Source organism: Mustela lutreola, chromosome 6 (genome assembly GCF_030435805.1).
Source record: "Mustela lutreola isolate mMusLut2 chromosome 6, mMusLut2.pri, whole genome shotgun sequence".
Lineage (NCBI taxonomy): Eukaryota > Metazoa > Chordata > Mammalia > Carnivora > Mustelidae > Mustela > Mustela lutreola.
In genome coordinates, this window is record NC_081295.1 from 69,990,923 (window position 1) to 70,016,091 (window position 25,169).

At 38.6% G+C, this 25,169-nt stretch overlaps 1 protein-coding gene across 4 annotated transcripts in view; it reads right to left on the reverse strand.

Moving 5' to 3' along the window:
- Positions 1-531: 531 nt before the first annotated feature.
- AKAP7 (A-kinase anchoring protein 7) overlaps positions 532-25,169 on the reverse strand; it is a 155,017-nt gene continuing 130,379 nt past the window's right edge. For 2 of the 4 annotated variants that reach the window (XM_059177538.1, XM_059177540.1), the window contains one exon: positions 1,521-2,540. In XM_059177538.1, coding sequence (XP_059033521.1) covers positions 2,344-2,540 — 197 coding nt within the window. In that variant the 3' untranslated portion in view covers positions 1,521-2,343. Of the gene's footprint in view, positions 2,541-25,169 lie in introns of all 4 variants that reach the window. The other 2 variants (XM_059177537.1, XR_009354636.1) reach the window with 2 other exon arrangements.

Sequence of the window (25,169 nt, forward strand, 5' to 3'; positions counted from 1 at the left end):
TAGCCCTGGGACATTGAGATGGGGTCCCGGGTCGCTCACAGTGGCCTTGAAATTAGACACTCAGTCTCCTTGAGTTCGTATCTTTATTTGAAAAACAAAGCAAGCCCCAAAATATCTTTGCTTCCCATCTTACGGGTTTATTTAAGGAAGCTGTCTTCCAGCAGGAGAGCCCTCTACCACCAAGGGATTTCATGGAAAGCAGCTGCTGTCTTACGTGGGGAAGGATCCACTCCTTTCATCTTTGCTCCTGCTGTCACTTCACTGACACGTAATTAGCAGTTTGTGGGATGCTATTTAGATTTTCTTTGCATTCAACATTCTGTTGTTAATTCTCTGTGAAGCTGACTGACTTGAGGTGATTTAAAAAATCTGCAGTTGAAGGTGTTCTGGCAACTGCTACCTGAGCATGAAGGAGAAGGTCATAAATAAAGATGAAGAAACACTACAACCACCCAAGCGCCTGTTTATGACTTCTTTCTACCAGCACAAAGCCAAAAACTTCCAAGAAGGAGGAAAAAAGTGAGGAGAGGCAACAAGGGAAAACCATACATTTATTAAGAGGCATGAAAATGCATAAACTCATTTATAAATAAATGTCGAATTTACCCAGTGAAAAAATAGCTAAAATCCATGAGTGAACTGGATTTTACATTTGAAATGATTACATATTTGATCTCCAATTTCCCCTCCATTGTGATGTCTTAGTAGCAGCAATTTTGCAATGGCTATAGAAAAAGCTGTTGCCAAGATTTTCATATGGGGGGAAATTTTTCAAGAATTGTCTTTAAAAATGAACCAGTGCAAACAAATTCAGATTATAAGGGATACAGTAAGTCCTAGGGCTTATCTTCAGAAGAGTAGAAAATAAAAATCCCAAACATTTATTCATTAAGAAATGAAAAAGCAAACTACATTTTGATCATTGAAAAATAATACATATGGATATTATAAAACATTCTTAACCAGTTATAATAATTACACTTAGAAATGTTCATTCAAGTACTAGTGTATTCAATAAACATTCTAATTCCCATTAAAAGTAACACTAGGTATAGACTTGTGTGGACAATTACTACTTCTGATTTAATAACGACAAAAATCACATCAACAGAAGGCAAGTGACCCTTAAAATACAGTGGTTTTTTTGTATGTAAATGATTTTTCACAGTCTGTATGTGTTATCTGTGAGAACCCAAGGAACATCTCACGACAGCTAATTAAGTCCTTTCTATAAAATAACTCGATATTACAGAAACAAACATGCTAAAACACAAGTTTAGCTTTAAAAATAACCAAGTTTAATCCGTTTTCTTTGGCAAGAAATTGTTAATTCCTTACCAAATGTTGGTTTCCTTTTGTGTAGACACTATCAGGACACTTCTTTGGTATTTACCAAAGAGCTATGAAATAATCTCACGACATTTCATGGACTAGGGTACCATGATAGCAATGCAGAGCTTATGTCAAATTTGCAATGAAATCAACCTGGTTTCCTTGATTACTGTTGTTAACAGATATTCCTTCAAAAAGCTCCCTCCTAATCCTGGCCTGAGTCTCAGGCTTTAACAAAAGTTCCTTTATCTGTTTCACTTTGGCCTTCAGACTCATCCTTTCTCGGTGCAAAGCTTCATTAATTAAGTCCCGGAGTCCAATAGGTTTCTTGCCTAGGGAAAAAAAAAATTATATAATACATTTTACAAACAAATGCCAGTGAAAAATATGAAATATGGCACACTGACTTATCAAAAGAAGGTTAAAAGAAACCTTTAAGATGTTGCCCACGTTTCATAGAAAAGGCTGCATTTTGCCAAAAATATATCATTTGCGTGAAACCAATTTACTGTAAATAAAAATCACTGCATAGCCATAGCAGACGGATGACAGACATGAGACATTATGGACCAACAGCATGGACAACGAATTCAATAGGGATTATTTTACACTTAGCACTTGTTAGCTGTGTGTGTGTTTTGGCCTCAGATAAAGTGGTCAAGTGCCCTGTTAAGCAATATAAATGGCAGTATTCCAGCGAGGGCCAGACCCCTTCCATGGCCTCTAATTTGAGTCCATTGGGCATAACCCCAAGTCCCCTCTCCCTCGGCTATGGTGGAAGGCAAGTGAAACCCAGGCCATTCTTCTGGAAGTTAATTTCCTCTGCTAGTCCCAGCACTTCTCTTCTGTTGTGTTTCAGAAATGCAAACATACTGATCATGAAAGTCGTAGGCAATCTCCACGGATTGGACAAGAGACACCGAAACAGCACAATGCAAATTAATCCGTTGACTCAGCAGAGGGGAGCGGGATGCTTCTCACGGAGCGGCGGGGCCTGCCTGCATTGGGCTCTCATTTCCTGTTGTTGTCACTCTCAGTGCCATTCCTACCAGCCTCTTGAGTTTTCACAGAGCTCCCATCCCCTGGCTTGCTTTTGTTCTGTGTTTCTTCCAGATACTGCTGGACAGCCTTGAGCACCGCGTTCTCCACCAGCCTCTTACTGAGCCTTACCAGTTCAGCATCATCGGGCTCACCTCCATTCTTATCACCTACATTCCACAATAGAGAAGAGAGGTCACTGAGGTCATAGTGCCACAGACACTCGGCATGCAGGGGCCGCTACTTCGCTTAGTTAAAGAGCACAAGCATCCTTTCAATCTGTCCTTTGGATCTATAAATCCAAGAACACTGGTGTGGCTTTTCATTTGGTATTTGCAGAAACAGGAAATGGCCCATTCCCGAAGATTTCAGATCGAAAAGTAGTTTGTTAACCCCAATCTAAAAATACACCACCTTGCCATGCTGGAAGTTTCCTGTTTCTAGAATTTTTGTTCTTCTCTCATCCAAGGTTATTTGCTACTATAAAAGTCCATGTGCCCACCACCTGAAGCCTCAGGCATGTGAATTCACCAACTAGATCTGCGTCTGCTTTCCCTTCGTCACCACCAAATGTCAGGCGATCAAGATTTCCCAATCAACTAACTACTTAAATCACTAGTTTTTTAAACGTCTGGCCCATAGGTTGGTTGTTAATAAACTCTCATCACTCCCAGGAAGACAAAGGCTGTTACTACTGCTAGGAACTATTTCAGATAAGCTTTTAAAAACTAATACTCCTTTTATTCTCAGTGCTATCACTGCAATTTAAGAAATAAGAAACTTGTCCAGAGTTAGGATGACAATAGTAAATTACTAGATGTTAATATTTTATGGCCACAGGCCACTTGGGTGGCTCAGTTGGTTAAGCGTCTGTCTTCTGCTCAGGTCATGATCGCAAGGTCGTGGGATCAAGTCCCACATTGGGCTCCCTGTTCAGCGGGGAGCCCGCTTCTATCCTCCCTTGCTCTTGTTCTCTCTCTCTCTCTCTCTCCCTCTCAAATAAATAAATAAATGACATCTTAAAAAATTTCTTTATGGCAATTTTATTTTCCTGCTAGTTATGATGAAGGTTTAATTATTCCATCTTTCATTATACTGTAAATTGGCTGGTTTTCATCTATTTCTCCTGTGCTAGACATTTCCCACTCCCTCTCTTCCTTGTCTCCGTTAACTGGGAAAAAAACACAAGGAGCTCATCTCTCATGTCATTCAGTCCCTCATTTCCTTCTACCGAGTTGCTAACCCCAGAAAATAGATGACTGGAAGCAAAGACATTTGAGCACCTAAAAAATGATAAACAAATACTAACAGATCTCAAGTGAGTGACAGCGATATAGCAACAGTATGGGACTTCAATATTCTGCTTTCAGCAATGAATAGATCATTCAGACAAAAAACCGGCTTGAACTGTACTTTAAACTAAATGGACCTAAAATATAATATACATAATACACAGAACATCCATAACATACCGTAACAGTATGGTATTAGAATAAAAACAGAAACAAAGACCAGTGGAGCACAATCTAGAGCCCAGAAATAAGCTCATGCAAATATCGTCAACTAATATTTGACAATGGAGCCCCCCCCCCCACCAAAAAAAAACAATGGCCAAAGGATACGCTCTTCAATAAATGGTGCTTGAAAGACTGGACATCCACATGCAAAATAATGAAACGGGACTCCTGTCTCATGCACACTCACAAACATTAACTGGAAATGGAATAAGGACTTAAAATAAGACCTAAACCCAGAAAACTTTGAGACGAAAACAAAGGAAAAAAAAACTACTTGATATTGGTGTTGGGTGATTTTTTTGGATGACACCAAAAAACAAGCAATGAAAGTAAAAATCAGCAAGTGGGACTATCTCAAATTAAAAAATCTCCTCCACAGCAAAAGAAATAATCAACAAAATGAAAAGCAATCTACAGAATGGGAGGAAATATTTGCAAATCATGTATCTGATAAGGGGTTAATATTCAAAGTACATAAGGAACTTATTTAACTCAATAACAAAAACACAGACAATCCAACTTAAAAACTGGCAGAGGACGTGAATAGACATTTTTCCAAGTAAGACATACAAATGGTTCACACGTACATGAAAAGTGCTCAGTATCTAATCATCTAATCATCTCAGTATCTAATCATCAGGGAAATACAAATCAAAACCACAGTGAGCTATCACCCCACACCTATTAAATATTTAGTATCAAAAAAATAAGAGGTAACAAATACTGTCAAGGATGTGGAAAACAGGGACTGTTGATGGAAATATAAATTGGTGTAGCTATTACTGAAAACAGTACAGCATTTCCTCAAAAAATTAAAAATAGAATTACCATATGATCCAGTGATCCCACTTCTAGGTATATATCTGAAGAAGATGAAATGACAATCTCAACAATCTCTCTGAGCTCCCCTGTTAATCACAATATATCTCACAAGAGCTAAGACAAGAAAACAACCTAAGTGTACAATGATGAATAGATAAAGAAAATGAAATGAGGTATTTATGTAAAATGAAGGACATAAAAAAAAAAGCCATAAAAAGAAGGACATCCCGCCATCTGTAACAACATGGATGGAACTTGAGGGCATTATGCTAAGTGAAAGGAGAAAGACAAATACTGTGTGATCTCATTTATACGTGAAATCTAAAAACACTGAACTAAAGTAACAGAAAGTAGAATGGTGGTTGCAAGAGACTGAGCAGGGCTGAAAAATGAGGAATGTTGGTCAAAGGGAGCAGATTTCAGTTATAAGATCAATAAGTTCTGGGGATCTAATGGAGAGCATGGCATTATAGTTAACAACACCGTATCATACACGTGAATGCTGCAAGAAGGTAGAGCTTTAACGTTCTCACTATACCAATAACAAAATAGAATTATGTGAGGTAAAGGATGTGTTCACTAATGTCTTTGTGGCAAACATTTTGCATATATAAGTGTGTCAAATCATCATTAAATTTACACAATGTTATATGACAATTATATCTCAAGAAACCTGGGGAAGAAAAAGAAGCAATGAGATTGCTCACACATAAGGGTCGGCTCAGTTTTAGAATATCACCCAAGGACTCTGGGAGGCAAATGTCCAGTGTTGCACTTGCATCCTTAGGTCTGGGACAGGTGGTTACTAAGGGTATAAGCTGGAGGATGGATAATTATTTTCTATTCTTACATGACAAGGATTGAACTACAGAAGCACATATGCTCAGGGTGAGAACTGGTCTCCAACCCTCCTTCTGAGCCCCAGCATTTCTATTTAACACATGTCCAGGACCAACTCTGTTTATAACCATCATTCCTAGCAACACCCAGGAAGATGGGAGAGAGTCTAAAGATTCATCTAGACCTGCTACGAAGGGGAGCCCTTAACAACTGCTTTCCCCTCAAAAGCAGCAATATGGCACTCCAGATCCATCATTAAAAGTTCTAGAAAGAACATCTGTGGTGCAAAATATGCTTAGAATTGAGTAAGCTTCAACTCCATAATATCTACATAGAAGTTACTGAACATAAATATGTCAGGATATTATCAAAAGGAAGATAAAGAAATTCATTACTGATACCACATTTGAGGGGTAATTTAAGGTCATTTTTATTAGTAAGAATGAATGAATATATTGTGTAATACTGAAAGGATTTTACCTTAATCTTACAAGATAGTGTTTATACTGTATTACTGATACCTCCAAATGTGTTTCCTATCTGGAACTATTTGTATAATGGCTCTTCAAACTTAAGAGGGTGCGGTGCCTGGGTGGCTCAGTGGGATAAGCATCCAACTCTTGATTTAGGCTCAGATCATGATCTCAGGGTGGTGACATTGAGCCTTGCATCGGAGTCCACGCTCAGCAGTGAGTCAGCTTGAGATTCTCTCTCTCACTCTTAGCCCCACACCTGCCATTTTATGCTCATGCGCTCCCTCTCTCTCTCTCTCTCTCTCTCTCTCTCTCTCTCACACACACACACACACACACACACAAAACCCAAAAAACAAAAAATATAAAAACACTTAAAAAGGGAAAATCAAGCTGCAAATGAAGGAAACTCTAAGTACCCTCCAAAACACCAGAAATGACTGCAACCATCATCCTACTGATGCTGTGTGCCTAGACCAAAGAACCTGTTCCTCCGGGCTGTCCCCTATCCTCCACGGCTTTAATGTCAGTCATGATATCACTGATCCTCAGTAAGACAGCTGGGCTGTTTTGGAGTTTAATCATAACTCATTCTCTAAGATGCCTCAGGTCAAAAAAAATGTGTGTTTCTGAGATTTTTCTGGGTCTGCTATGAAGTGTTTCCACTACTTCAGAGATTAAAAACACAAAAACCTTCCCACAAAAAGCTAATTTTCCCTTCTGAGTTTCCTATTTCTGATTATGCATTTATCATTATCCAAGCCAACCAAGCTCTAACGTCACCATCTCTAACAGCTTCATTTCCCTCATCAACCCATTTAATCGCCAAGCCCCAGCAATGTGCTTTTCACAATTTCTCCTCTCTTTAAATGCGTCTGGTACAATACCTCTAGATTACTATTTCTAAAATGTCCCTTTTAGTCTCCAATGTCTCTATGGGAAAATTTAAACTGGTCTTCCTAAGCTTTCTAGAACTGACCTCTGGTGATCCCCACATGGCTGTGCTTCTGCTGTGAGCTTCCGCCGTCTCCTGAGGAGCCTCAACATCGCCCTCTATTTCTAGATGGCCCTCCCTTTCTCTAATGAAAATCCCACTGCTCCATGAAGCATTCCCTGACTAACACAGCCAGAAGTGGCTCCAGGAACTCGGGCTGCAGGGAGAGTACATGGTCATTTGGTCATTCATTCACATAAGCACTAAGGACCTACAAGATACCTGGCTATTCTAGCCCATGGGGACACAGCAGAGAACAGCACAAAGTCCTATTGGTTTTCCTTTCTTATTTTCTTCACAAAGTATGAGCCTTGTTTATTAACGTATTTACTCAACAACTACTGATTGAGTGTCTGCTCTGCTAAAGATCCGGTCCTGAGTAAAGAAACCATGTCCTAGGCTTCTTGGAAACCCCTCAATCATGAAGGCTCAACAAGTATTTTTCAGTTCAATGAACTATGGATTAAAGTCCTTAAAGGACTGTAAGTATTCCTATCTTGCTATAAGGATAGCACACCTTGGCCAGAAATTTACATTCAGTATTCATTTAAAGCAAAAGCAGAGAATTCCAGAGTAACCCAAATAGTCATGTGAAAATCTCTAACCACCTGGCTTGGTAAACCAAGTCAATATGACAAAATATCCAGCCTATTGGACAAATATTAACCATCTACAATAACTAACCAATCAACCAAAAAAGCAAAGAAATTTATAAATGAATTCTCCAGATCTATCCTGAATCCCACCTTAGGATTTCCACAAAGCACCCTTAGGGCTCTTTACGTCACCTCAAGGAAGATCCTACCAGAAGGTTCATCACAGAGCCCTGAAAGTGTGCAGCAATTAAAAAAACATGTATCTCCATTCCAGTAAGATCTTATTTGTAGTCCCACTTTCAACAGACTTAGCTCAACTTAATTAACAGGAGGCATCTTAAGATTAACGTTATACTGATTTTTCTTCTGCTTACTACTTGAATAAATATATGTCTCCATACTGACCGCTAAGATAAATAGCTACTTTCCTATAACCTGAAGGATAGTTTAAAACAGCATTTCAATATGCCATTGCAAGGTACACAAACTATCTTTTGAAATTTCAACAAAGGTACACACAAAAAATATTCTCAACCTATGAAGCAAATTATTGATAAAATTTTCTTTCTTGGTCAGGTTGGGCTATTTAATATCATACCTACTTAAAGTGACAGATTAACCTTTGTCTTTGACACTGTTATTTTAGAAGTCTCCTCCAGAATAATCTTCAATCAATTTCTTGGGAGAATACTAAAAATATAAAAGAAAGGCAATGGGAAACTCTGTTAAACCCACCAAATACTATTTTTCCCTAAAAGAAGACCTAAACTGTCAACAAATTTCAAGTAAGCAATTTCACACTTTAAGAATTCAAACATCATTAACCCACTGTATGTACCCATGATTCTGTTTTTGTTTATAACACCTGAGATCTCTGATACCAATACAATGTAGAGAGAAAATTTATTTTCGTGGTTAAAAAAAAGAAGTTAATTCCTTTGTAACAAAAATATGTTCTACCTACTAGAATCATTTAAGATCAACATGAATATGGTGCAGCTGTCCTTCTGTGTGAGTTAACTTCTTCATTGATGTCACATAGTGGGCTTCAGGAACCATCACCATTCCCCACCCACCATAAATATCTATTTGTTTTGACAACAATGAATCGTGCTAGGACTGCCTGGGTGGTTCAGTCTGTTCAGCATCTGACTCTTGGTTATAGCTCAGGTCATGAGCTCAGGGTCATTTGACTGAGCCCTACGACTGGCTCTGTGCGGAGTCTGCTTGCCATTCTCTCCCCCTTTCTCACCTCTGCTCCTCCACCCACTCACACTCTCTCCTTTCTCTCTCAAATAAAGATCTGAGTTGGGGGAAATTGGAGCGGGAGATGAACCATGTGATACTGTGGACTCAGAAACAAACGGAGGGTTTTGGAGGGGAGGGGTGTGGGGGTTTGGGTGAGCCTGATGGTGGGTATTATGGAGGGCACGTATTGCATGGAGCACTGGGTGTGGCGCATAAACAATGAATTTTGGAACATTGAAAAGAAATAAAATAGAATAGAATAAATCATGCTAAGATGTTCTAAAAGAGAACAAAAGAAATCTTGCTTACAATCCCATGTAAGTCCAAGGGAGAAAGTACAACCACATTCAAAGTACTCAATTGTCCCAATCAAAATCTCAGCGTATTATTTTATGAATATCAACAAACTGATTCTGAAGTTTCTATGGAGAGGAAAAAATAACATAATAGCTAATGTAATACTGAAGAAGAAGAACAAAGTTGGATGACTGACACCTTTCAACTTCAAGACTAGCTATAAAACTCTAAAAAGATAGTCTGGTATGGACAAAAGAATAGATAAATATATCACTGGGACAGTGAAAATATTCTGTATGAGACCATAAGGATAGATACATGGCATTATATACTGGGCTCAGCCCAGAGCATGTACAATACCTAGAATGAACCATAAAGTGAAGGATGCTGTCGTTGGTAATGATGTGTCAGTGTAGCTTCATCAATTGTAACAAAGTATCACTCTGGTGAGAGATATTGATGGTGGGGAAACTATGCATATGTGGGGGACAGAGAGTGTACAGGAAATCTCTGTATCTTCCTCTCAGGTTTTCTGTGAACCAACCTAAAACTCTTCTAAAAAAACATAATATAATAAAGTCTAAATTAAAGAAAAAGTTCTTGTTAGCTCACATCCCAACTCTTAGGAACTTCAAGTGGTATCTGAACAAAGGCTTCCTAGGCACCTTCTCATCACTTGCACCATTCCTGCAGCATAATTGTGTCCCCTGTAGCAGTGGATTTTTTTCTCTTTTTGACTGAGCTTACCTTTTCTTTTCATCTACCCAGATAAAAAGAAACACTAATAGAGATCTGTAGGTTATTCTAAAAACTGGGGTGGCACACTCAACTTCTTGCACACCACTTGCAACTTATCTGTGACAAGGGACAGATCAAGAATTGTTCCCAACAGCACATTTAAACTCACACTGTCCTTGGGCACTTATACACCCAAAATATTAGCTGTTAACAACCCAGGAAACAGAGTTCCTGTAAATAAAGCTCCCCTCCTCTTGCCGAATACCAAAATTCCTTCCCACCTCCAACATACACACACCAGAAAATTTTAGAAACAAAAATACCAAAATTGTATTTTAAATTCTTTCTATAACATAAATTTCAAAAAGGTGGGGGGGAGCCTTTGTAAGTTTTATTCTGGGTTCAGTAGCACAGATGATGCTGTGTGAAAAATGGACAATCCTCACCACCCCACAAGGGATCCTGGAGATCACTACATTGTAGGTCCCTCCATGTGCCCCACTCTAGCAATTTTTAAATTGGAGGGGGCAGATAGCAAGCAGTTAAACTGAATATCACTAATAGATCTGAGGGGAAACAAAGTGGGGATAAGGTCCCAACGGGCAGTCGCCCTAGGGCCTGAGTGGGCCAGGACACAATCCTCACAGCCTCGGCCAAAACTGTCATAATGAGAAAGTGTTATGAGGCTCTCAGGCCTTTTGTTAACACAGCTAGTGCTGGCACCTCCAGAGTCTTCACTTCCCTCCATTGTTCCCCAAGTCATAGCCTGAAGCCAACCCCTTGATCCACATATCCCTGTAAGAACCTTACAGGATTCTTGCAAAGACTCCAAATCACATGGCTTAGGATGCTTTTTATGATTTGTGCTCCTAAGACCACTCTTCATGCAGTAATATTGGAGAAGTGACAAGACACATTTGCTGGAGGTTTGTAGGTCAAGCAGCCTACCAAAGAAATCTTTCCAGACATCATGTAATAATCATCTCTTGTAGAGATTTCTCTTTTTCATCTTCATCTATCTTAACATCAGTTCTCTGAGTCCTTATTTTGATCTACACTGTTCTCTATACAATTTCTACTGTAATGCTATCATTTCTTATTGGAAGCGTTGGTGATGAGCTAGAATTAAGGGTAGTGATGTGACAGAACTCCTAATATATGTGTAAGGAGAGAAAAATATATATGTATGAGTTTGAAATCCAATTTTGCTATTTTCTAACTGCACAGGCTTGTTCACAATCTCTCTAAACCTAAATTTCCCTTCAATAGGCCACTCGTGAGATAATATAGCTTGCATTGTTGTTGAAAGCATTAAAGATAAGGTATGGAAAGTGCCTAACATTGCACCTAGAACATAGTAGGCTCTCAAAATATGGTAGGTATTTTATTAGTACATGTTATACATGTATTATGATTAGATCTGAGTTCAATTTAAGAAGGAAGAGCTCAGGACGCCTGGGTGGCTCAGTTGGTTAAGCAGCTGCCTTCGGCTCAGGTCATGATCCCAGCGTCCTGGGATCAAGTCCCACATCGGGCTCCTTGCTCTGCGGGGAGCCTGCTTCTCCCTCTGACTCTGCCTTCCACTCTGTCTGCCTGTGCTCGCTCTCGCTTGCTCTCTCTCTGACAAATAAATAAATAAAATCTTAAAAAAAAAAAAAAAAAAGAAGGATGAGCTCAATACTTACTATAAGCCAATCATTAATTCACTCAAACATTTTATTTAGTGCCTACTATGTGTCATCATTAAGTATTTAAAAATAAATAAAATCAGAGTGCCTGAGTGGCTCAGCTGATTAAGCATCCAACTCTTGATTTCAGTTCAGGTCATGATCTCAGCGTCGTGAGATCAAGCCCCTCATCAGATTCCACACTGAGCATGGAGCCTCTCTCAACATTCCCTCTCTCCCTCTTCCTCTATCCCTCTGTCTCTTGCTTGCTCTCTCGCAAATAATTAAATAAATAAAATCTAGTCTCTGACCACAAAGAAGTTAGTCTAGGAAGACGACCAATAAACAATGATTGTAAAACAACAGGTTAAGGGCTATGATAGAGTATGTTCAAGGTCCCAAGGAATTGGGAAGGGATAACAAGGTTAATTTTCACAGAGGAGGTATTTCAGCTCAATGAATAAGAGTTTCAGGCATGGGGGTAGAGGCAGGAGGAAGGTTTTCCTAGACATAACAAAGGCATGAGTATGTGCTAATAAGAATGAAAATCCATGATGCAGGTGAGGAACTAGAGGTACTTCCATGGCATAAAGAGTTCAGAGTGTCACGGAGAGGATGGGGGGAGGTGTAGGAGGAAAGAAGTCTGGAGAGCAAGTACAGATGAAAGGACTTACACACCATGCTATGGAGTCTAAGTTCATTCTATAGGCAATAGACACTTATTGCAGAATTTTAAGGATAACATATTTTAGGAAATTCACTGTAATAGCGATGTGGAATATGGAAGAAGTATTTGAAAGGGGTAAAAATAGAGACAAGTTTTCACAGTAGACAAAAAGAGAAACAATGAGAACATGAACTATGGTAGAGACACAGTTAAGAAACAGGAAGGAATATTGGGTCAGAGAGCCAATTTAATTAGGAAAGGATTTTAAGGAAAGAAGAAGTGGGGTATTTTATATATATATATATATATATATATATATATGAAGAAATATGGTCAAAAATGTTTGAAATTCAATAAAAACTTAAACTCTAAGCTCAAAAAGCTCAAAAATATCAAATTTAAGATATGTGAAGAAAATCATACCAAGGAACATCATGATCAAGCTGCTAAAACCAATATTAAGAGAAAATCATAAAAGCAGCCAAAAGAAAAATGATGTATTAACGCAGAGGAACAAAGAGAAGGATGATAGTAGACTTACTCACAAGAAACAATGCAAGCCAAAAGACACGAGTACAACCTGTTTAAAGTACTAAAAGATAAAGAAAAGGCAACAAAGAACTCTTAATCCAACCGATTATCTTTCAAAAATGAGAGAAAAAGAAAGATTTTTTCAGACATACAGGTGCTGAGTTAATCATCAGCCAACCAGCATTAGAAGAGATATTAAAGGAAAACTTGAAGCAGGAAAAAAAAAAAAATGATACCAGATGGAAATTTGGATCTACTCAAAGACAAGAAAGAACTAAAAACTGTATATATGGTACATATGTAGGTAAAAATTAAAGATTTTTTCCTCATTTTTTAAAAAGATTTTATTTATTTATTTGACAGACAGAGATCACAAGTAGGCAGAGAGGCAGGCAGAGAGAGAGGAGGAAGCAGGCTCCCCGCTGAGCAGAGAGCCCGACACTCTCTGGGGCTCTATCCCAGGACCCTGGGATCATGACCTGAACCAAAGGCAGAGACTTTAACCCACTGAGCCATCCAGGCGCCCCTTTTTCCTCATTCTTAATCTCTTTAAAAGACAAATGTTTTGGGGTACCTGGGTGGCTCACACTTGGGTGAGTGTCCAACTTTTTAAAAATTTTTTAAAAATATTTTATTTATTTATTTGTCAGAGAGAGAGAAAGCACAAGCAAGAGGAGTGGCAAGCAGAGGGAGACCCAGGTTCCCTGCTGAGCAAGAAGCCTGATGTGGGACTTGATCCCAGGACTGTGGGATCATGACCTGAGGCAGAGGCAGACACTTAACCGACTGAGACAGCCAGGTGTCCCGGGTCTGACTCTTGATTTCTGCTCAGGTGATGGTTTGGGGGTTGTGGATTTGGGCTCTATGTTGAGCTCTGAGATTCTTTCTCTCTCTCTCTCTCTTTTCTCATGTCTATCCCAGCCTTGCTCTCTCTCTCTCTCTCAAAAACAAAAACAAACAAACAAACAAAATGTTTAAAATGGAGTTTATAAAATACGTAGATATAAAGTACACAGCAGCAATAGCACCAAGACTGGACAGGAAAATGGAAGTAAGTGTTGTAAGATTCTTTTGTAAAATGTGAAGTGGCATAGTATCATTTGCAGGCACACCGTCCTAAGTTAAGAATGTATATTTTAAAACCTTAGAGCAACCACTAAAGTAAACATAAAAATTAGCACAGCTAATAAACCAATAATAAACACAGGTGGAATACTAAATTCTTAATACAAAATAAGGCCATAAAAGAGAAGGAAAAGGAACAATAAGGAGATAGGAAAAGCACAAACAAGGTGGGGTGTTTAAATTCACCCATATAGCTAATCACATAAAACACAGAATGGTCTAAACATTCCAGTAAAATGTTAAAGCTTGTTAATTTGGATAAAAATTAAGAATCAGCTATGATGTCTACCAAAAATCTACTTCAAATATAAAAATACAGAAAGGTTAAAAGAAAAGGATGGGAAATTATATATCATGCTAATGCTACACGAAAGGAAGCTAGAGAATTAATCAAACAGAGCAGATTTCAGAAAAAAAGAGTATTACCTGAGATATAGAGGGACATTTTATAATCTTAAGGAAATCAATTCATCGAGAGATTATAAAAATCCTAAATGTGCATGCAACTAATAGCAGGAGCTTCAAAGTACTTGAAGTAAAACCAGATAGAACTGAAAGGATAATGGATAGTCCACAGAGTTAGAGATTTTGAGACCCCTCTTACATTGATAGAATATAGAGAGAGAAGTTCAATAAAAATATAGAAGCCTTGAACACTAGCAACCAAATCCATCAAACTGACAATTATAAAACACTCCACCCAACAACCACAGGGCGCACATTCTTTTTAGTACACAGAAAACCTTTACAAAAGGAGATCATATTCTGAGCCATAAAACAAGTCTTGATGGAGTTAAAATTACCAGCTCATCCAATGCATGTTCCCAAACCACAGTGGAATCAAATGAGAAATCACTAACAGAAAGACACAGATATCTTGAAAGTCCCCAATTATTTAGAAGTTAAACAACACAATTCTAAATAATCCATGGAGTAAAGAAGAAATTAGAAAATATTCTGAACTGAATAAAAATTAAAACACATCAAACTTATAGACAGCTAAAACTGTACTTAGGGAAATTTATACCATTTTATGCTTAGATAAGAAAATAAGAAAGGTTAGTCTCAAATTGGTGATCAAAGCTGCCACATTAAAAACACAGGGAAAGAAAAGCAAATTAACCCCAGGTAAACAGAGAGAAAGAAATAATAAAGATAACAGTAGGATGAAATTAAAAAAAAAAAAAAAAACAAATACACAATAGTGAAAAAGCAAAAAAACCAAAGGCTGGCTCTTCGGGGGAAAAAAAAAAATCGATAAGATTGAGAACTCTACCCAAACTGATCAAGAACAAAAAACCAGAAGGTATGTATTACCAATATCAGGAATGGGTGAGGGAATACCACCATCAACTGTACAAACATTAAGAGGATAATAAGGAAATACTATGAACAATTTTATGACAACAGATGCAACAAACTAGATGGAATGAGCAAGTTCCTTAAAAGAAACAAACTACCTGTTGCATGGAGATCATATGATAGTTGTCTTTCTCTGCTTGACTTATTTCGCTAAGGAGAAGAATCAATGAAACAAGATGGGATTGGGAGGGAGACAAACCATAAGTGACTCTTAATCTCACAAAACAAACTGAAGGTTGCTGGGGGGAGGGGCGTTGGGAGAAGGGGGGTGGGGCTATGGACATTGGGGAGGGTATGTGCTTTGGTGAGTGCTGTGAAGTGTGTAAACCTGGTGATTCACAGACCTGTACCCCTGGGGATAAAAATATATTATATGTTTATAAAAAAATAAAAAAATTAACAATTAAAAAAAAGAAACAAATTACCTGATTGTTCAAGGAGAAACAGGTAAGTTAAATAGTTCTGTTAAAGAAATTGAAATTATAGTGAAAAAAAAAATCTTTTGGGGCTCATGGGTGGCTCAGTCAGTTAACTGTCTGCCTTTGGCTCAGGTCATGATGTCAGGACCCTGGGATCCAGTCCCAGATCTGGGGAGTCTCTGCTCAGTAGGGAGTCTGCTTGTCCCTCTTCCACTGTCCCTCCCCCGCTCATTCTCTCTCTCTCTCTCTCTCTCTCTCTCTCACAAATAAATAAAATCTTTCCAAAATATCTTTCAACAGATGGTCCCACTGTTGGTAAATTCTACCATGTATTTAAGGTAGAAATTTAACCAATTCACAAAATCTTCTGGAAAATAGGAGAAATAGAACAACTCCCAATCCATTCATTGATATCTAAGCCAGACACCGTGAGAAAAGAAAACTATAGGATACTACCTCTCACAAATAGAGACACAAAACCCTTTGCAAAAATACTGCCATATCAAATATAGCAATGCATGGAAAAGATAATATATCAGAACTAAGAGGAGTTTATTCCAGAAATGCAAGATTGAGTTAACATTTGAAAATCAGTATAATTCACCATACTAACAGACTAAATAGAGAAATACAATCATCTCAATATAGTCAGAAAAAGAATTTAACAATATTTAATACTCACTCATGATAAACATCATGATAAACACTCTTAGCAAACTAAAAGTAGAAGGAAATATTCTTGGGCTTAAAAGGGCTTCTATGAAAACCTATAGCAAAGTCATACTTACTGGTAAAAAGCAATGATTTTTCCCCTGAGGTCAGGCACAATATAAAAGATCTGCTCTCTCTAGTACTACTCAGTGTTCTACTACAGGTCGTGGCCAATGCAATCAGACAAAACAACAACAGAAACAAGTAAAAAGCCTCTTAACTGAAAAAGAAGTAGTAAAATTGTCTTCATTCACAGTGTATATGATCATCTATCTAGAAATCCTAAAGAATCTACAAAATTATGTTCAGCAAGGTCATAGGATGCAAGGACTATATTTTTAAAAGTCAACTGTATTTCTATATACTAGCCACAAACAACTGAAAATTGAAAATTTTAAAAATATTTTTAATAGCATAAAATGTAAAACACTTAGGGATAATTCAACAAAATACACTTTATATACACCACAAAATTTCCTGAGAAAAATTAAGTAAGACCCGGGACACCTGGATGGCTCAGTTGGTTGGACAACTGCCTTCGGCTCAGGTCATGATCCTGGAGTCACAGGATCAAGTCCCGCATAGGCCTCCCAGCTCCATGGGGAGTCTGCTAATCTCTCTGACCTTCTCCTCGCTCATGCTCTCTCTCATTGTTTCTCTCAAATAAAAAAAATAAAATCTTTCAAAAAAAATTAAGTAAGACCCAAATAAAGGGAGAAACAAAATATACTCATTGATCAAAAGATAAAATAGTGTTCAGATGTCAACTCATCTTCTATTGTTCTACAGATGCAAAGCTATATCAATCATAACCCCAACAGGATTTTTCAAAGAAATTGACAAAGTAATTCTAATTATATGAAAATGTATCAGGAAGATATAAAAGATACTAGAATAGTCAAAACATTTTTTTTTAAAGAGCAAAGTTGGAAATCTTATATTACCTGATTTCAGACCTATTATGAAGCTATAGAAATAGAGACAGTGTGGGTATTGATATAAAGACAGATACATAGATTAATGAAACAAAACAAAAATTCCAGAAATAGGCTCACAAACGTATGGCCAACTGATTTTCCACAAAGGTGACAAGATAATTCAACACAGAGAATAATATTTTCCAAAAAATGGTGCTGGGGGCTCCTGGGTGGCTCAGTGGGTTAAGGTCAGTTCAGGTCATGATGTCAAGATCCTGAGATGGAGCCCTGCTGGTCAGGCTCTCTGCTCAGTGTAGAGTCTGCTTTTCTCTCTCTCTCTCTCTCTCTGCCTCTCTCCAATCACCTCATGCTATCTCACTCTCTCTCAAATAAATAAAATGTTAAAAAATGTGCTAGGACCATGGTATAGGCGTATGCTTTAAAAGAGAAACTTGCCCCTTATCTTATACTATATATAAAAATGAACTCATAATGAACCACAGAACTAATTTAAGAGCTAAAAGTACAAAGTTTCTAGAGGAAAATACAGAACTTTTTAAGTGACCTTGGATTAGGCAAAGATTCTTAAATAGGATCTCAAAAACAAAAATCTACCAAAAAAACAAAAGGGGGATAACTTGGACTTCATCAAAATGTAAAACCTTTTCTCTTCTTAAGACATCGTTAAGAGGAAAAAGGCAAACCACAGGATGGGAGAAAATCCTTGCAAGTTATAGCCATTAAAAAATGTGTATCCAGAATACAAAAAGAAGTCTCATAACTTAGTAAGAAGACAAAAAAAAATTTTAAATGGCCAAAAGAATTGAAGAGTTGTTTCATAAAAGATATACAGATGGACAATAAACATGTGAAAAATGAATAACGTCATTAGCCATCAGGGAAAGGCAAATTAAAATCATAAAGAGATACCATCACTCACCTGCTAAAATTAAAATTAAAGACTTAACACAGTAAGTGTTGGTGAGGATATAAAGCAACTGGAACTCCTTCCTGTTGGTGGAAATGCAAAAATGGCATAGCAGTTTGTAAAAACAGTTTGGAAATTTCTTTTTTAAAAAGTTATTATTATTTTATTTATTTATTTGAGAGAGAGAGCACAGATAGGGGGGCATCAGAGAGAGAGGAAGAAGCAGACTGCCCACAGAGCAGGGAGCCTGATGTGGGGCTCCATCCCAGGACCTGGGATCATGACCTGAGCTGAAGGCAGATGCTTAACCGACTGAGCCACCCAGGTGCTCCCAGTTTGGAAATTTCTGATAAAAATTGCTCTTATGAAAGTAGGCCATATTCTTGCCATGTAACCAGCAATCTCATTGCTAGATAGAAATGAAAATAAATGAAATGAAAGCATATGGTTACACAAAAACCTATATATAAAATGTTTGTACTAGCTTTACTCCTAATTTCCCCAAAACCACCCAAATATATCCTTCAGCTGGTGAATGAACCAAGAGGCTGTGGTACAGCCACACAACAGAACAGTACTCAGCAATTAAAAGGAATGAATTCTGATACATCAGCAACACAGATGAATCTAAAATCCCTTACACTAAGTGAAAGAAGTCACAGTCAGTAGACCTCATAATGTAGGATTTCACTTTCATGACATTCTGGAAAAGGCAAAACCATCAGTATTGAAACTTGCCAGGGGCTGGGGAGAGGGCAGGGGTTGACTTTAAATGGGCACTAGAGGACTAGGGGGATAAGGGAACACTTCCTGGTCTTGATCGTGGTAGTGGTTATATGACCCTACATGTTGATTTCAACTCCCCAAACTGTATACAACACACACAAAGAGTGAATTGTTATATGTCAATGACACCTCAATTTTAAACAACACTAAGGAGAGCAATTTCTTCCACATGATGAGGGACAATGTCGGGGTCTACTGGGGTCACCATGTGGACTCGGCAATAAGGAAATCCCGGTGCCCTGTCCCTGTTGGCAGTTAGTACGTAGCTGGTAACATGAATGATTTCCTCAGCTCCTCTCTCTGCTCTAAGGTAAGGCATTTCCCCCGTACTACCTGAAATCTCTCATGGCTGCATGCCTCAGATTCTCCATTGCCTTCCTCCTGAATCATTTTTTTCTGTTGTGCTCAATATCAAAATTTGAAAAATAATTTCCAGTGTAATGAACAGGAGTGGTTTCTGAGCATGAATGAAACCCAAATCATTTTAATTTTCCCCTTCAGTATACACAACATGTATCATTTGGTCCAGTCTGCTCAGAGAGAACAAACTCATGTGGCAACCAGCTCCTGATTGACAAGTGATCACTGTCACTCTGTTGTTGACATCTGTATCCAAGGGACACAGGACACACTGTGGGTTGTTTTGTTCACTGATTTTGCCTTGTATTGTTTCTAAGCTGTTCCCTATCACAAAATGCTCTCTATTATATAGAGACCATGGACTTTTTTCTCCCTGAATTTTGATTCTTATATTGGAATGTAAGGAGTTCTCAATATCCCTATTTTGCTCAAGGACCACTATACATCATTTTGTGCAAAACTGATTGTGAAGTGCCATTTAAGCAGGAATAAAAGCATCAGAGATTTCAAACACAAGCCCTGATACAAAGGAGTATCAACAGAAGTATGGTTATCCCTGGATAGTGTATTCTTATGACAGGGAGGAAATAAACGGTAGTTTCAACCGTGTCAAAAGTATCATGATCTTGTCTGGCAGAAAAATAAGGGGGCTAGAAAATGAGCATTGCTTTAAATTGTAAAACTTACCATGTTCACGTAATTTTTTATCATCTTAATATTTAAGAGAGTTTTACATAAAACAGGGCCGCCTGGGTGACTCAGTCCGTTGAGCATCCGACTCTTGGTTTTAGCTCAGGTCATGATCTCAAGGTCACGGAATCCAGCCCCATATCAGGCTCTGCACTCTGTGCAGAGTCTGCTTGAGATTCACTCTCTCCCTGCTATTCCCTCTAACCCTCACCCATCTCTCAAATAAATAAATAAAATCTTTTTAAAGAGAGCTTAGCATAAAACTTAAAAGCAGAAGGAGCTGGGATTGATTTTCCCTTGTTGGGCTGACACACCTGCCCTTGTTAACACATACGTCTCTTCTTGGGCTCATATACCAGGCTAGGAGTTGATTCAAGCAGGAATAAAGGCCGCTTTCCTGAACGTTCACCAAGGCAGATCAGCAGCATAAATGTTGCCCTGGATCTAATCTGGTGAAATAACTTGTAACTATAGATACCACTTTCCCTCTTTTACAAGCAGTCAGGACACACCCGGATCAAAGGTCCCTCAGAGTGAGCAAATCCCCACTGGGCCTGTCAGGAATGCTTCCCTCCCTTCCTTCAGATAACGCTTCACACTTTCCAAAGTGCTTTCAGAAACATTGTTGCATCTGGTTCTCCAAGGAACCTCTTGAGGTAAAAGAAGTGCTATTCTTCCCAAATTACAAGCAAGAACAATGAGACACAAGAGGTTACACAAACTAAGATCATAGAGTAGAAGTGACAAAAATGTGATATTCTCACTCAGAATCAGGTAGATGAGTTCATCCAGGACAACCGCCCCCAGGCAGATTTCCCACAGCTCTCGGGCGCACTCACACCCCAGGGAAGGGATGGTACGCGGGAGAGAAACAGCACATAATTTAATGGTTGGTTAGTTGGAAGAAAAAACAAAAACAAAACCAAGAAATTTAGAAAATTTCACTCTCAGATTAAGATTTTGATACTAAAGAATGGATATTGATGAATGTGGCATAATTCCTTCCTTCCACCTCCCATCCTTCCTTCCTCCTTCCTCTCATCTTCCCTTCCACACACGGTTCCATGAGCTCTGTCTATGTGTGATACGCCTTTGCTGCTATGAACACAGAAATTCCTCCAACACGGGCCCTGCCTTTAGGAGACCTGCCGTGGAGCAGCGGTAGAAGCACGTGTTCAGAGATAAAAAAGAGATCGTGAATGCTCACAAGGAAAGGTGTACAATATAGAGTGGAGACACGGAGTGCAGGCAATTCTAAATGGTGGAAAATATCACAAGAAAGGATGCCTGAGCTGGATCTTCGAAGCATTTCTCAGCAGGGCCAGGGAAGAAACGACATGACGGCGGGAGAAGTGGGAAATAAACCAGCTTGCTCAGGTAACTGCAGCATTTGGACGAACATAAAGTGACTGGTTAGTAGGAGGGAAGGAGAATGGTGAAGCCGGAAACGGACCCAGGGGAGACACTATGAAGACTCCTGCAGGGAATCCCATCATTTATTTCTACACAATTCATTTAGTCTTGTCTTTAAGGAATTCCTTATTTTAACCTATGAGGTATAATGTTAAAGATAATTAGATCTTTGCATTTCTGCTGATATTTAAAACTATAAACTTGGGTCTAAGAATGTCCCTATTATTTTATAGGAAAACAACAGCTATGCCACTAACCTACGATTACACTTCATTTTGTTTTAGGTTCAATGCAAATAACTAGCCCTTAAGTTCAGTGAGACAAGGGCATCATAAATACTTCAATATGATAGAATTAAATAAATAATATTTTTTAAAATTATTCAACATATAGCTCCTTTTAACTCAGCTGCCTAATCCCAAACCAAACCCTTTTTGGATGAGACTGTAGAATGCATTTTATACTACAAGATTTTCAATCTGATTACTCAACAAGCTAGCACATAAGGTCACACACAGGTCAAATTGCCACTGTTTTTTTCCTTTGATGGCTTCCAAAACCTAGTTTTTAAAGTCTTACCGATAAAAATTCAGGTATACAAAACTATCTGGTCAGTGTATTTTGCTTGTAAATACTGACCAATCTGTGGACCCTATATATCAATTATTGTAAAAACAACAATAGTCGGTCAGAGAATATGTGATCCAAAAGAAAACTTGAAAATGATTGATCATTACAATAAAATCAGAGGAGTGCCTGGGTGGCTCAGTCCGTTAAGCGTCTGATTCCTGATCTCAGCTCAAGTCTTGATCTCAGTGTTGTGAGTTGAAGTCCCACATTGGGCTCCATGCCCAGTGTGGACTCTACTTTAAAAAAAACTTTAAAAATAAAATAAAATAAATAAAATCAAGAGAAAATGATTATATATGCCATTATTCAGGGCATATAACAAAATGAATAAAAAAAACAGCATACTGGTGAGCACTGAGTTCTGAGCACTGGACCCTGTTTCTCCAACTGTGAAAGGGGCCAGGCATCCTGCTCTGCTGTCCCCACAGACTGTTGAGAGGCTCCGAGGGGACAGTGTGAATTCCTAAAGAGAGAGAGGTGCCAAGAAGCGATGTCTCCACTTATCCTCACCTCCTGACCAAGCCAGCCCTAGCCACCCCCACTTCCTCACACACGCCTTGCCTTACTGCCAACTTGTGTTCATTAAAATAATCTCATTACTCATGTAAACAAACAAACAAACTGAAGCTTGGTGAATTCACACATTTATTGCTTTAGCTTTAGGAAGAATGACTGAAGAAAGTAATTTAGGATATACTTTTCTTTTCTCAATGACCTATCACTATCAATTTACTAGAGGCTTCCAGAAAGCACTCAGATGAAAATGAAATGATTTTGAAGTTCTCTTTGGTGATATCTACTATTCATTAAAGTTCTTTGAGGGGCACCCCGATGGCTCAGTTGGTTAAGCCTCTGCCTTTGGCTCAGGTCATGATCTCAGGGTCCTGGGATCGAGTCCCACATCGGGCTCTCTGCTCAGCAGGAAGACAGCTTCTCCCTCTACCCCTCCCTCTGTGCTCATCTCTTCCTTTCTCTATCTCTCTCTCAAATAAATACATAAAATCTTTTAAAGTTCTTTGAATATATGAATTCTTACAATAGGAAATTAAACTGGCATTTACACTTGTTGAATAATGCACTAATAGCATGTAAATGTAAATTAACTAATTTCTTATGTCAGTTGATGTTTGTTTCCCAAGATCTTGATCTCCAAGTATGGAAGAACTTTTTCCAGCAAAGGAGTCTCAGGTCTGGGTAAGAAACCAGCCTACGGTCCCAGGGTGGACAAAGAACAATCGGTGTCACACTGGGCTTCCTCACCAGGCTACCCCCATGGCAAGCCTGATGTCCCCGGGGAAAGCAGGGCACCAAAAACACAGTTAGAAGGAGGAGATCAGAGATGAGACTGGTCTTGTCCAGTGTTTTTCTCCGAAGAGTAAACCAGAGCCTGTCCCTCCTATAGCTGCTTAGAGTCTCTTCTCAGGAGCCTCAGAGGATGAGGAGCCATCCTCCTCGTCACCAGCTCCCTTGAAGACCTAGTGTCTGCATCTGGGTCCCAAGACTCTACATACCCACGTTTTCATAACACCTAACATTACTTTACTTAGTTGTAACAATCCTATTTGTGGCACCTTTTAATACTAATAAGCCTATCTAATATTAAGTGCCTATTATGTGTCTGCCTTTTTTCCCCCACACATTTAAATCAAAAGCTTACTATTATTATCACTATTTTACCTATGAGGAAAACCAGGGGTCAGAAAAGCCAAGAGATTTGCCCAAGTCCATGCAACTAAATATGGCAAAGTCAGGACACTTTTGCCATCTCACAATGCTGCTCCTTATCTGATAATGGGAAATTATTCCATGATACTTCCTGTGATGTCTTTAGCACTGCAATGAGACTTCCAACTAGAAAACATTTATGATGCTTCCTGTTAAGCTATAGAGTCAGAATACCAGGACTAGAATCCTAGCTCCTCCATTTACTAGCTCTGTACCCCTGAAATCTGCTTAACCCTTCCGAGGTTCACTTTCTTTATCTACAAACCAGGGATAACAGTAGTTCTATCCCATAGGGCTGTTGTGAAAATTAAGTAAGATAACAATACAAAGCACTCAGTACAGTATCCCGTTGTAGTAAGAATTCAATACAACTAGCTATTCTTACTGTTTTAAGTGAAAGCTTTCAACTTACAAGGTTACAAGGCTATTTGTTAATGATCCCCTTGCTATACATTTCTGTAAGCAAATATGATATGAGTAAGCCACTCACTTTATAGAGTATGTTCCTTAAAACAATGTTGGAGTGACTGCAAAAAAGAAATTTATGCATTGTTCTTTAGAGCTTGCATCTACGTTCTTCAACTGAATGACACTCCTTCTCAGGTACAAAGAAGAACTACTGCTAATTAGTCTTGCATATGAACCCTTCAGCAGACATAGGAACAGATCGCAGCTGAGAGTCAAAATCCTTCACCCTCTGAGTCTTGTTTTCCTAGTAGGGCCCTTCCATCCCTTGAGCCACATGCTTCTTTCCATCATTTGTCTGTTCGTCATCCAATCTCAAGAAGATGTGAGATAATTAGTGGCAAAAAATATATCCAGTAAAAAGTACACTATAAGTAAAAAGTAAAATCGACACCAAGAAAAAACACAAGTTATAACAGCAAGTAAAGAACAGAGGGAAGTGTAGATCACAAAAGTGCAGGTCATGAGATCCATGAGTTGGATTCTGCGCTTCTCAATGTTTAGAATGAAGGGGGATGCACGGTGGTTCTCCTTGTCAAGAACTAAAGAGCACACCACGGTTCTTTCAGGCTCCGTGACTGACTGTGCCACTGCTAACCACCCCCACAGGGTTCCAGGCCACATCCATTTTATAATAATTGGCCCAAGTCCTTTCTTCATTTATCACCCACCATTTCTGATAAGAGCACCCACTTCACTTCTCCCCTTCAGTTAACTGCTCATCTCATATTCCACATGACTCCAGCGAGGCTACTGGTCTACCGGAGCAACACTGGTCCATATTGTGCCCTGTGTAAATTTTTTGAAGTGCTTTCTCCTCAAAACACTTCATTTCTATCTCTTAAAAATTTTTCTTTCACAATATACAGCATTTACTG